Genomic DNA, 14,531 nt, shown 5'->3' on the forward strand with positions numbered 1-14,531 from the left:
TCAAGAATTACTTCTGTGCATTCACACTTTGCACCCACTGTCTCCTGTACCTTGGAGTTCTTCATATAGACAAATCTCAGTGGCTCAAGAGAAGGAGTTGAGATGATTGAGGCACTGCACTTACTTAAATAGATGGGGGTACCAATCGCTCACTACCATGAGGGATCACTCATGTACCCCCCAAAAGCCATGTCTTTGAAGAGAGCAGTTTGAGCTCATCACCAGGGGCCACTGTCCCACAAGCTGGATTGCACAGAGGTGACTCTTGAGGAACAGTTACTGGAAAGTAACCTCTCTTAATTTTAAAACAGTTGAAAGACTAGTTAAATAAAAATGTAGGAGGAGTTAGTACAATAAAGTTTCTCCTCTTCATATTAAGTGCAACAGATTGCTCCTTCTGTACTTTAGGGTCATTTTCCAAACATTACTCAATCATGAAAGATTGAACTTTTCAATGTAGAATATCAAATAGTTACTAAAGCTGATTTTTGTTTTGTTTTTGCAGCTTATGAGTGGTCCATTCCTGCAGAGTCTCCAACAATTTGCTAAGGATAGTATCAATGAAGAAACAGTAGAATTACTACAGCCTTATTTTAACATGGAGGACTATACTTTTGAGAATGGTAAAAAGGTCTGTGGTAATGTGGCAGGACTCCTGTCTTGGACACTAGCCATGGCAACATTTTATGGAATTAACAGAGAAGTGTTACCTCTTAAGGTAAAATATAATCTTTGGTTTTGATACTTGCAATTAGTGAATTTAAATACATATACTGTTTTATTTTGTAGCAGAAATATACTATCAGGGTTGGTCCATTAAAAATGGCATATCAAGAGTTGTTATGAATAAGAAAAAAACCTTCTAAATTGGCTGAAAATAGTCATGTGTTGAATAAATGGATTTTCACTCTCCCTCCATCAAAGACCCAGAGTAATCTTAACCTCCCGCATGAAATTGTATCTGCTACATGCCAGGGAGGTCTCTGAAATGTTAAAAACTCTAATATCCCACAGGGTCCTAGAGCGCAGGCTCCAGCATGAGCCCGGGATGTCTACACAGCAATGAAACAGCCCTGCAGCCTGAGCCCCATGAGCCTGAGTCAGCTGGCACAGGCCAGCTGCAGGTTTTGCTTTGCTGTGTAGACATACCCTATGAATCTTGGGACTGCTGGATTTTCAAAAGAAATTGTTTCTTTTCTCCATGTTTCCTTCAAAATAGGAGGAAGGCTTTTTCTTGTTTATTTCTTAATTTAATTTAACTGAATTTAGTAGTGAGTAGCCAATTTTGTTATTTTAGAAATCTTAATTTCTTCAGACCTATTTGTCTTTAGACCATTATAATTAAAAGTGATAAGAAATCAGGATTTGAAAGGTGCATTTTATGCATGCAAAATTTCCCTGACAAAGAACACAATTTATGTTTGGGATGCCATGACACTCCCATAGTGGTGGTTTTCTTTTGGCTTTGAGGGCATTGAGAAAGAAATTTCAAAATCTTCTTTATAAAAGTGACTTTAGGCATGACATTTGTGTGAGCGATTTTGCTTTTTCTTGTTTTAATCATGGATCCCAGATCATCTTCAAAAACATCTGAAAAAAGGAAAAGAAGTAATTTGATTCATATCACATTTTTGGCAGAGACTACAGAGCCCTTGTCAGTGACAATCCTGAACTAATATGCTACTTTAGCATGATCCTTTCCTTGATCAATGGCCTTGATATTTAGCATCAGTTTGCTGAATCAGTTCCATCTCTTTTGAACAATAGGGTTTTCGTTTGACTTCCCGCATGGCATAATGTTTGGTCTAGCTTACAGAGCAAAATCATTAGTAATCTTGATCCAATCCAGGCCTCCAGTCAGTCTGCTCCCTAGAAGTTTCTTTCATTGCTGTAACCAGTGGCACACAGTATCAAGCGCTTCTGCTCCAAAAGCTTTAGTATTAAGCACCATCTCAGTAAATTAAATTAAAGTTGCCTGTTTTTACTGTGCTCCAGCTATAATACTAAAGCCAGAAACCCACAAGAGGAATACTTTAAAGCTAGAGACACAAGACAATAACTACAGGTTTCAGAGTAGCAGCCATGTTAGTCTGTATTCGCAAAAAGAAAAGGAGTACTTATGGCACCTTAGAGACTAACAAATTTATTTGAGCATAACCTTTCGTGAGCTACAGCTTATGCTTATGCTCAGATAAATTTGTTAGTCTCTAAGGTGCCACAAGTACTCCTTTTCTTCTTAAGACAATAATTGTAATCAGGCAAAATGGGGGAAAGAATGTCATATATATCAGCAGGGAATTTAAGGAAAGAGTGTTCTTTTTTCCAGGGGTTGAGATAGGCAAGGGAAAAGCTTCTGGTGCCGCAGCCCTCGTTGATCAGAGGAGTTACTTTATTTTGATGTTACTCTTGAGTTTTGTGTTTGAAAAATCAATTGTCCCCTGAGGCAAGGACCTGAAATGGACTTGGGTGTGAGACTGGTTCCTTTCTGCGCCAGTGAGATAGCTTACCAGCTTACAGGTCTTCTTTTCTAAAAATTCTTTAGAATCTAATATGGAGGGATAACTGCACAGTGATTTCAAAACTTCAGCAGTAATCTTGCAGTCATTGATAGAAATATCACATCCGGGAAGAGCAACAGTATATTGCAGGCTGATAATCTAAAGAAAAATGACTAAAAAGTTTCCCTGTCATTAGTAAAAATATCTACTTGGCCACAATTGAGTGGCTTATTGGCCTACGGCTATGATTCTCAAGAATGTTAGGTTATCCTTGACAAATCTCCTAAACTCATGATTAGCTGCCATTGCAGAAAACATGAATTATAAAAATAAAGTAAAACAGAGCTGAACAACAAAGCCCCAGGGATGTTCTCTTTTCCAGGAGTCTGATTGTAGTGCTCTTTTCAACATGCCTCTGTCTTGCTCAGTGAGGCATCTGACATCTTCCCAGACCAGAATATTATTTTAAAATTGGCACCCTGGAGCAGGAAGCCAATTTCTTACATTATTATGCTAATACAAATATCATAAGTAGAGATTTAAAAATATGGATTTAAGTGACATTGTTTGGAAAAGGAAATAATTTAAAATACATATTTCATGGTGTTTATTTAATAATGATATTGTGCACAGATTTGTATTCCTGTCCCGGTTGACTAACAATGGAGTAGATTTGAAATAACAGATTTTCTGTTGTATGCCATTATTGTCTAACCATGCTTTATTCTTAGTCTAATTTAGCAAAACAAGAAGGACGTTTGAAAGTAGCTAATGAAGAGTTAGCCACGGCTCAGGCATTATTAGATGAGAAACAAGCTGAACTGGATAAAGTACAGGCAAAATTTGATGCAGCAATGAAGGAGAAAATGGTGAGATAAAAATATTGTATGAATATAAAAAATGGTTTGCACACTGAAACTTTAAAGCGTTATATAGTTTGTGTTTACTGGTTCAATCTTTTCAGAATACAATGAAAGATAAATTGGAGAATAATGTGTAATTACTACAAATGAGCTTCATTTAACCCCTCTTCTTTATGATGCAATGGCTCAGGAACTACTTGCCCTTTATAGAAAGGTGATTTTTAATGCAACAGCATTTTGCTTATCTTAGTTTAATTCTGAAGGTTTTAAAACTTAGCTAGGAAACCTGTTTATTTTAAAAGCCACTTGTGTGAAACACTGGGACCAGGAACCAATAAAAGCTGCATGTTCATTCAGGGTCTAGTGCCTTCTGAAGATCCAGTAGGGGACTCAGATCTCGACTTCTTCAGTTTTCCTTTTTTTTTTTGGTTGATCTCTCCATGCATAGGGTAAGTATTCTTGAGAAAAAATAGTTTATAAATTTTGTAAATATAGTAAAGGTCTTTGAATAATAGAATTTGAATATTTAATGAGACTGGAAAACTTGTCCAATTTTAGGACCTGTTGAATGATGCAGATGTGTGCAGGAGAAAGATGCAAGCAGCCTCTGCACTTATAGATGGATTGAGTGGAGAGAAAGTTAGATGGACTCAGCAAAGTAAGGAGTTTAAAACGCAGATTAACAGGTATAGTATCTGTTCAACAAAAGAGCAAGATGTCTATAAAATACAAAGACACTATTTGGCAATAAAATACCCTTCCATAGGTAATTTACACTGCACAAACTTTGTTAGTTATACGCTGTATATTGCATGGAAATTCCAGGTGTCTGAGTGTTTTCATTCTGAATTAGAGCAAAATCTCAGGCCTTGGAATGTCCCACGAAAGGGAATATTCTGATTCAGGAATGTACTAATGCCACAGCCCATCTCAGTCTCCCTGTCCCACATTGCTGCTCTTTCCTCCTATGTCATAAGATGGGAGGAAGAAAGAAGAAAAACCTTTGGGCTGACAAGGGGGTGGGAGGGAAACTCCTAGGTTAATGATGGAAGAGGATGGGGGTGGAAGGAAACCCCCCCACGTTGATGATAGGAGTGTGTAGGGGGGAATGGAGGAGGGAAACCTGTGAGTGGTGACAAGGGAAACTCCTGGGCTCTAGACCAGTATCTCTCAACCTTTCCAGACTACTGGACCCCTTTCATAAATCTGATTTGTCTAGCATACCCCCAAATTACACCTCACTTAAAAACTACTTGCTTACAAAATCAGACATAAAAATACAAAAGTGTCACAGCACACTATTACTGAAAAATTGCTTACTTTCTCATTTTTACCATATAGTTATAAAATAAGTCATCTGGAATATAAATATTGTACTACATTTCAGTGTATAGTACATAGAGCAGTATAAACAAGTCATTATCCATATGAAATTGTAGGTTGCACTGACTGTTCTAGTGCTTTATATCTACCCTGTTGTAAAACTAGGCAAATATCTAGATGAATTGATGTACCCGCTGGAAAGCCTCTGTGTATCCCCAGAGGTCTACGTACCCCTGGTTGAGAACCACTGCTTTAGACAGGGGGCTGCCCAGAGAGCCTCAGTGTAGGGAAGCCTGGGAGCAAGGCAGCTTGGCAGTCTGTGAACCAAACAGCCCAGGGAGGCTGGAAGTTTAGTGGACTGAAATAGTGCGTGACCATGCAATTAAATATTGTATCATAATGTTGTCTGCTTAGGCAACCTTAATTCTGGCATGTCCTAACTTTTGAGTTCTGATTTTGCAACCTTAATGTACTGTTAAAGTAGTTTTTCAGGATGTAATTTATGTATAGGATACCAAGATATAACGGCAATAGGTACATTCGGAAAGCTTAGATTTAAAATAAATGTGGTGGAGACTTGCTTATAATTGGAAGAGGCTAATAGAGTGCACGCTAGAACCTTATTGAAATTAAAATTCTCACTGTCTTTCTGGTCAGTACACCAGCAGGCACAGGTATCCAAAGGTTATGAATCTATGGAGAAAATTATTTCTTATGGAAATAAAAAATGTAATCAACTAACTACACAGGATTAAAACTGTTAATGAGTAGCAATAGGCTTATCCCATTTATTTGATATGATCATTCGATTGAGTAATGAAAATCTAAGTCTTGTTCATGACATTATCCTTCCTTTCTCTCTCATGTTATTTTACATAAAACAATTGTAAATAGTTCACAACTAGTTCAGATATTTATGTACAGTATACACTCAGTCTTAGAGTAAATTTTAGAGTTTTTCAGCTGTTTGTTGATCTTTGCTGTTTTGGGGTCTCATTAGACCTTACCTTAAAGTGGTGGTTTCATCTCTGAAAATAGGATATAAGAAGTGTTCCTTTTGTGCAGCTGTGTTCCTTGCTGTAGATGGGCTTGAAAAATGCCTATTATGCATTGGGAAGAGGCTCTCGGCTAAAAGTTTTGAAGTATGCTGCTGTACAGCTTCTTTCCTTGTTCATCACTAATGTGTAGTGCCTCCCATCTGTGGAATTCAGAGGTGGTCCAGTATTGTTGCTGGTGGCCCCAACATTAAACCACGAGATTTCCTGCCTCTCACAGAAGAACACATTGACAGTTCTTTTTCTCCCAACCATTTTGTTTTTATATTTTTAATTTTTATTTGTTTCATGCCATTCTGATTTCACCTTCAAACTTTATTAGATACATGGTTTCCCATAGACACCTCCTTTGAGGACATCGTACAAATTAAATGAGGACTTTTGATTAAAATCAAATGTTAAATATAAAGAGATTTCATGAGTTATGGGAGTCTCAGATTGGTGCAGCAGTAGCTCCAACCGTGAAAGATGTAGTCACATCTTCATATTCCCACTTATGGGTATTGCACAGTCTAATGGTGCCTAATGGTAGAACCTTTTTCATGTGTTGTCCATTACAGTGTTCTCATACCCCACTCTCCCCTCAGCACTTCTGAACATAAGGCTAGATAAGGGGATGAAGCACCCTTTACCACCTCAATTCCTTCCAAGTGCTTGCCTAGATGGAAGTGAAGCGCTCTGGTCCATTCAGGTCCGTGTTTTTTCCTTCAATCATAGGGTTGTACTTCAGTAATGAGTTCAGGTTGTTAGATCAGTTCCAGGTTATGGAAGAACCAGAGAAGAAGAAGCTGGGATTCCAGAGATATGCTTCATACCCTGCTGTCTTCCTGACATCTGATGTCCACATTAGGTGACTCAAGTGCTTGGGAGAGGACCACTCTTTTCTGGGTGTTCCATCTGCTGGACTTTTATACCCAAAGCTCCCTAGGACAGGCAGAAGAGATTACAGGTGCTTCTCCTTAAGGAAGTTCTTGAAGCTAAACCCTTTGGATCTGGGCAGTCATTGGATCCAAGGTCTAGGACACCAGTTTCAGCTCCTGTGACTTCTTCAGTAAGTCAAAGCAGTTTAAGGGTTCCAGGAAATCAGAACCTTTGTCGGGTCCAGCTGCAGTTCCCACTGCTCCAGCAGTCAGGCCTTTGAAGCCGCCTTTGTTGGAACCAAGGGCCACATTGTCATCTCTGGCTGTCTCAGTACCAAAGGAGAAGTTGTCTAGGGAAAAGACAACCACTGTTAGCAGTGCCAGATCCCACAAGTCAGATTTATCAGTTACATCCAATTCTGACAGAACCTCTACAGTCACAAAAACAAGGTTGGTTCTGGTCTCAGTTTCAGGAGTCAATAAGATGGATTTGGATATTTAATTGGATCCTGTGCCATCCAAAGTCTTTGGCTCTGGCCATAATCCTTGCTCTGGTTCTGGGTCCATCTTCTAGTTCTGAAGAAGACTTTTACTTTAGTAAAAGTGCACTGTTCAGCTTCTGGGTGCACTGTTCAGCTTCTGGGTGTTCCTTGGATCTGAGTGAGAATCCGAGAGTCCTGATAAAGAGATAAGCTTTGCCAGTTCTGAGTTTGGCATCTCCTTTGCCTGAGAAAAGAAGATCAGAAGAGATAGTTTGCCTTTCTCCTGGTTTGCCTGTACCTCGTCCTAAGACTCCTATCCATTCTCCAAGAAGAGTTTTCTCTGTTTGTTTCTGCCCTCCCCCTGGGTCTGTTGTCTCTTGTGCATTCCGTTGTGGATCTGAGGCCAGATCTGTATCTAGATAGAATAAAAAGATCTGTTTCCTCCTGGTTCAGCACTTCTTTTGATCCTGCACCTGCAGGTTTGTTCCCAAATCCCAGTTGCTGGGAAGACTGGCAATCCTGGAATCCATGATCTTATTAGGGGTCACCACTGGAATTTTTCATATGTCTTCTGTACGGATGGAGAGGTGATGTTTCATCTGTAAAGGATCCAGTGATGGAGAACTCCTAGATCCGATTCCACCAGCTGCATCTGCATCTCAGATAGTGGTGCCTGGTATTCTGTCTGAAGAAGAGGATGAGAAGATAGCGCCTCTTTTTTCGTACAGGAGTATGCTGATGGAGACTATAATCCTGATTTGTCACCAGATGAGCATGTGGGAGTGGCTTCTGCTTCCTCCTGTTCTGGGAACACTCTGCCGTTTCATGATTTAGTGGACCATATGGTATCCACTTTGGATTTGCATTCAGTGCCTGGAGGAGACATCTCATTAGGTGTTTGACATTCTTTGGGGCTACTTCCAAAAATATGATGTCCTTACCAATGTTTTATCCAGCCTGCTAAGAGGCAGGAGTGGATGAAACAGTCTTATCAGCCTACAGCCAAGAAGGCAGACAAATTATTTCAGATACTCTCTGAGGGGTTTTCATATGTTCATAGACACCCTGCACCAATTCACTGGTAGGGATTGGTGCGAGCAGCAGGTCAAGATCTGGACAGGCACATTCTTCCCCTGCAGACAGAGCGGGGAAGATTGATTACATAGGTAGAAAGGTGGTTCTCTTCTTCCTCTCTTGGTATTAGGGTGGCAAATTACCAAGTTATTATGGCTGGCTATCAGTTCCACCTGTGGGAAAAGATGGCACCATTCGTACAGGATTGCCAGATGACAAACAGAATTTGGCAAATGCAGTTCCAGTGGAGGATCAAAATGTGGCAAAGAACTCTCTCTGTAGTTTGTTTGACACCTCAGATTCTTTGCTAGAACACTGGCTTCTGCAGTTACTCTGAGGAGACATGCTCTGCTTCGTTCCTCTTCTTTGGCTCTGGATTCTAGAATTAAAGTGGAAAATCTCTTCAAAGGGGATGGTCTTTTCAGTGAAAAGACAGATGAGTTGCTGCTGGACAAGCTGGAGAAGACAAGATTGTTGGCCTGCTTTTTGGGCTTGATTACTTTTACTGGGAGGAGATCTTCTACCCCTTTCTGTTATCAGAGACAGTATTATCCACAATCTCCTTTGGCTTATTTATTGTCAATTCAGAGGAGTCAATAACAGCCCCAGCAGGCTATGTCATTCCAGAGCCTGCATAAAAAGAGATCTTTTAAATTGAGGTCTAAATCTAAGCAATCTGATGCCTCCCTGTCATCTTCATTGCACACCAGGCCTCAGATATGATGTGAGAATTGAGAGTCAAGAACCAATCAGCAAGGCCCTTTCCTTTGTCTGCTTCAAGACAAGCTAGCTCATTTATCAGCCAAATTAAGGTTTTTACCTTGGACAGTGGGTCCTAGAAATTATAGAAAATGACTATGCCCTTCAGTTTGAGAAGCTACCTCGTTGGTGCAGAATGTACTGCTTAATTCTAGAAAGCTGACTACCAGGTGGTACCATTTGAAATGGACCAGATTTATGGCTTGCAAAAGGGGAAAATCTGATTCTCCTGTTTCAGTTCTATACCCTGTATTTTAGAATATTTGATACACCTAGAAATTGAGGAGTTATGTAACTCACCTTTGAAAGTTAATTTGGAAGCTATCTCTGCTTGCCACTTTTTAGTTAATGCAAAATGCTGTTTGTGCATAATACAGATAAGAAGTCTATGAAAGGGCTATCTAATATGTATCCCCCTTTGAGAAATCCCATCCCTCCTTGGGATCTTAGTTTGGTTTAGGTGCCACCTTTTGAATCTTTGGCTGAGAGTTCTTTATATTATTTATCTTTTACGATGGTATTCATTATTGCTATAACTTCAGCCAGAAATATGACTGAAAAAGACTTTACCCACTAGTAACTGTTGATCTTTGAGAGTCCCCTCTGTGCATTCACATTACCCACATGCCTTCTTTTCTGCCTCAGAGTTTATTAATACATCAGAATTCTGTGCTCAAGTTTGAAGGAACTGAGATGATCAGGGAATGAACTCACATATAGTGTAGAATGATGATGCCACTCTCATGCAAGACTGTTTATGCACCCTCCAATGGACATGTATTTTCAAAGCAGTTCCTCAGCTCAATGCCAAGGGAACTATGTCCCAAAAGTGTGAATGCACAGAGGCAGTTCTCAAAGAACAAATTTCTGGTAAGTAACTGTTTTTGATATACACATTTCAAAATGTCATGGTTTAACTGCATGGTATACAAATGGTACATTATCTCATAATTGTGATTTTATCCCTTTTCTAGACTTGTGGGAGATGTTTTACTCTGCACAGGTTTCCTTTCATACTGTGGCCCTTTTAATCAGATCTTCAGGAACCTTTTGCTTAAAGATTTATGGGAAGTAGAGCTGAAAGTCCGGAAAATCCCTTTTACTGAAAACTTGAACCTCATTTCAATGTTGGTGGATCAACCAACAGTAAGCTTTATACACTGTTGATTTATTTACTACTATAAAAATAAGATTATTCTCAAACCTTGCATGCAAATGGACACACAGCTTAACATTTTTCTTTGGAATTTTTATGTCCAGTATTGGTACAAATAATTCTTAATGTTGGAGAAAGTGTAGTTAGGACAGAAGTGTAATCACTGATGCTTGTTTCTCTGTTATTGCTCATCAATATGGTACAGCTTGACAAAGTTGTTACTGGTTGGTTCCTCCCATATATCACAGTACTGAGTAAGGTATAGACGGATAAATTAGACAGACCTATATAGTAGACAACTAGAAGTGATAGACATTACTGACAAGTTGGGTATGGGTGCTGTGATGGGATGTTTCCTCCACCCATGCCTTGAAAGTGTGTCTGGGTCATGGGGGCAGCTGCCTTTTATGGGGAGTTAGGGCCTAGTCTGCATGTGACTGCCTTATGAAGGCCCTGCATGTGACTGCCTTACCTGGGAGTAATTGACTGCCCCAGGTGTCTGATTAGTAAACTAGCATCTAGGCTGGACCTAATAAAGGTTACCCAAGCTCAATTAGAGGGAACCCCAAAGGTGAGATCGGAAGATCCTGTGGAGAGGAGCTCCTAGGAGAGGCCTGAACAGGAAGTCTAGAGGATGAGCTCTTTGGGGAACCTATCACAATGGAGAGCCTGAAAGAGGTGGTCCTAGGAAGGAGAGCTTACTAGATGGGGGCTGGAGTCAGTGGCCATCCAAGAGGGCCTTGTCTGAGCCAGTGGTCTTCCAGACACTGGCCAGAAACCCAGCCTGCTAAGGATCACCTGCTGTTCCTGGAGAAGTGGATGGACATCCCCTGAATCCAGAGAAGGCTCTTATTCCAGAAGAGGCAAGAAGCCTAACACCAGGGGCAAAGACTGGAATGGAGAAAACCCCTGGGAAGGAGCCTGTGTAGAGACAAACACTTGACTCATTTGGGGAACAGATGAATTAATAATGACCCAGTCACCCAGGTGAAATGTTGGGGTGAAAGTTTTGTTTGTGGGTTGCATTGGCTTTTCTGTTAATAAATGAGATGCTCCACAAGAATGTGCTCTTTAGAGTCTAACATTCCATTTAGACTTGTTGGTACCGTGGGTGAAAGAAAAATCAAGTAAGGGCTGATCTGCAACATATGCCTGCCTGCAAATGGGCATGCCAGGGCAGCCTGGAATGATGACAGCCTGAGAGACTAGCCTGCCTTCTCACATTTGGAAGGTGGGCCAGGACTAATTAGAAATAAAGCCCAGCTGGGGGAGATCAGAGCTTGTTTCCATCAAGAGCTGGGTGAGCCCAGTTGGGAGGAGTAAACCCAGAAAAGAGAGGGTGGGCAGTTCCTTCTTTCTCTGAGAAGCAGCCTGAAGGAAGGTTGAGAAGGAGAAAGGGGAGAACACCAGGGAGGCCTCCAGCTCACAGCTAGAGAAGCCTAATTGGGGTCTCCTGAACCCATGAGTAAGGAGAAGAGTGAGCCAGCCCCTGGATTTTGGGCAGGGTTAAAGCACAGAAGGACAGTCTACCTCAGCAGATTCATGCCTGATGAGATGGTGCTCGCTTGGCTGAAGGCTTGTTTTTTGTACATTTTTTAGTACTCTGGGAAAGGACGTTGAGGCCCTAAAAGAGGCAGGACTCTATAAAGTGTTCTAACCAGAGGGCTACAACACTTCTGTGGCTTGAATAGGCTTAAGGACAGTGAGGAAAAACTGAAGCAAAAGTTGTTGCAATGCCACAGCTAACCAGCAGTGGATATGTTGGAGTATCAACTTTGCCACAGTCCCATATCATCCTGATGTGAATGTTTCACAGTATCATTGTACTTACAGTATTGTTTTATTGGTAACTTTTGGTCATGACCACATTGTCTGGCTGTGGATTTCTGATCCCAAATCTATATTTAATACTGGTGATAACATGTCTGTGACCAAATAGTACAAAAAATAAGTATATTGTGCTGAAATGTCAAGTAATGAAAGTCAACACCCTGTCATTTTTTATTTACAGTGGAACCTCAGAGTTACAAACACCTCGAGAATGGAGGTTGTTCATAACTCTGAAATGTTCGTAACTATGAACAAAACGTTATGGTCATTCTTTCAAAAGTTTGCAACTAAACATTGACTTAATACTGCTTTTAAACTTTACTATGCAAAGAAAATTTCTGCTTTCCCAGGGCCAGATTTCCAATTAGGCACAGTAGGCACATGCCTAGGGTGCTGGCGTTCTAGGGGTGCCTAAAAGTAAAAAGTGGATTAAAAGTTTCAATTTTTAAAGAAAACATGAAGGTCAGCTGTAGGCAGCGGGAACACTGAAGATGCTGTGCCTAGGGGCTTGTAAGGTGTAAATCCAGCCCTGTGTTTTCCCTTTATTTTTTATTAGTTTACATTTAACACCGTAGTTTACTGTATTTGGTTTTTTGTTTGTTTGTTTTGTCTCTGCTGCTGCTTGATTGTGTATTTCTGGTTCCAAATGAGGTGTGCAGTTGACTGGTCAGTTCGTAACTTTGGTGTTCGTAACTCTGAGGTTCTATTATACTAGAATTTTCATTACAGGTGCAAACATAATTTCATAAGAAAGAGGTTGCATAGTTGTAGTCAGTTTGTGCAAGTCAAATTTGTATAATGTTTTTCTAATTATAAATTATTTTCACTTAATTCGGTTTGTAATCTTGTTGCAGAAAAATACAGTTTAAAAATTAGCTAAAAAGGTGTTTGGGGAGAAAAACTGTGTAAGAGCCCAGTCCTTAGGGTAGAGGAGAAATTATTGTTTATAGTAGTGTGATTGTCTCTGCCCATGTTGGGAATCCATTACTGTTGGGCTTCAAAGTGACCCATGTCCATTACTGTTGGCCACAGATAAAGCAATATCACGTGAGATCCTCAAAGAATGGATGCAAAGGATTCCCTGTGAAAATGTCATGTCCATTGTGCCTTGAAAACCCAATTTTTTTACATTTAAAGAGCATAATAAAATGTGAAAAATGGTAGTTAAAGTGCAAAGTTTCCCAACCAGCTGATGCTGGTTTGCACATTGAAATATTTTTGTCAGCACTATATGATATCTCTAGGCTAACCCATTATCCCCATATTTGTACATTTGGCCCAAAGTTTCAGAATTAATTACGTTATGTTGATTATTTTCCTTTACCCAGATTAGTGAATGGAATCTGCAAGGGCTGCCAGGAGATGAACTCTCAATTCAGAATGGTATAATTGTTACTAAGGCAACCAGATACCCACTTTTGATAGACCCACAAACTCAAGGAAAAACCTGGATTAAACAGAAAGAAAAGGGTAACGAATTACAAGTAAGTAATAAAGTTTTAAATAAATATAATTGTATCATTCTCCCTCTACCCTTGTCATCTTAAACTGTAAGCTCTTTGGGGCAGGATGTGTATCTCCACATATGTTCGTATGTACATAACATAGAACAGTCAATTTCTGATGGGGCTTCTGAGAACTACAATATAGAATATTGAATAAATACTAACACAGTCAATGCAGGATAAAATAACTAAGCTTCTAAATATACAGACTGAATATCTCCCTGTTTACTAGGTAAAAGATTAGTTGCCCACAAAAATATCTATTCTGGTAGATTCCCACCCTTTATTTCACAAAGCCCCAGTGGGTGCTCCCTGTGCTCAAAGTTCTGGTACATGCTGCTCCTGCTGATGTGTCCAGGCTGCTTACAGTAAGTATTTAGTTAAGCTGGTTCATTTTAAAACAGGAGTTGGAAATAATTGCAGAAGAATCCGGAAATTAAAGAGAAAGTAAAAAGAGCAAATCACAGAAGTCTTAGCTGTCTGGGTAGGAGGGAGGGAGAGTAGTAGTCTATAAGGATGCACATCTTTACAGAACAATGATGGGTAAGCTTCCTTCTTTCAAATATACCTATCTGGACATATTTTTGGTCTCTTTACTCTTTTCAGAATATCTCTGAAAGGAAAACAATCAAAAGAGAAAGAAGTGCATGATTTTTAGTTTGTTGATTTTATTTAAATAGTACTATGCTAGACATTATGCAGACAAATATAGACAGAGTAATGGGGGAAAAAACTAATAACAGAAAAGGGGAGAGAGAAAGGGATACACAGATTAATTTACAGGATTACTGGGAAAGCACACTACCAACACCATGTTGATTCCTTTTTTTAAATAAACCCTTTTGGGTTTTTTTAATAAGGAGTTAGTATGGTATACAAGATCAGAGAGGTAATTCTATGTTGAGGGGGCAGCATGGTGAAAGGGGTAACAAAGGAGTGTGAGAGAAGCAGTATTGGCAGAGGATAGAGTCTGAACAGAAGCAAGGTAGGCAGCCTTTGAAGAGATATGGGCAGAGGTAGAATTGTGCAGAGCCTTGAAAGTGTAGACAAAATGTTTAAAACTGATGCAGAAAGAGATTTGGAGCCAGAGAAGGAACTCATAATTAGAGCTGATGTGGTTGGAGTA

At 39.9% G+C, this 14,531-nt stretch overlaps 1 protein-coding gene across 1 annotated transcript in view; it reads left to right on the plus strand.

Annotated features, from left to right (window-relative positions):
- Nucleotides 1–14,531, plus strand: part of DNAH8 (dynein axonemal heavy chain 8) — a 577,606-nt gene that overhangs the window by 486,507 nt on the left and 76,568 nt on the right. Inside the window, exons 70-74 of the mRNA XM_073338555.1 lie at nucleotides 506–718; nucleotides 3,230–3,367; nucleotides 3,920–4,047; nucleotides 9,889–10,060; nucleotides 13,229–13,384. Of these exons, the coding sequence (XP_073194656.1) occupies nucleotides 506–718; nucleotides 3,230–3,367; nucleotides 3,920–4,047; nucleotides 9,889–10,060; nucleotides 13,229–13,384 (807 nt within the window). The remainder of the gene's footprint in view (nucleotides 1–505; nucleotides 719–3,229; nucleotides 3,368–3,919; nucleotides 4,048–9,888; nucleotides 10,061–13,228; nucleotides 13,385–14,531) is intronic.

The sequence above is a fragment of the Lepidochelys kempii genome, chromosome 3, assembly GCF_965140265.1.
Source record: "Lepidochelys kempii isolate rLepKem1 chromosome 3, rLepKem1.hap2, whole genome shotgun sequence".
In the NCBI taxonomy this organism is placed as follows: Eukaryota; Metazoa; Chordata; order Testudines; family Cheloniidae; genus Lepidochelys; species Lepidochelys kempii.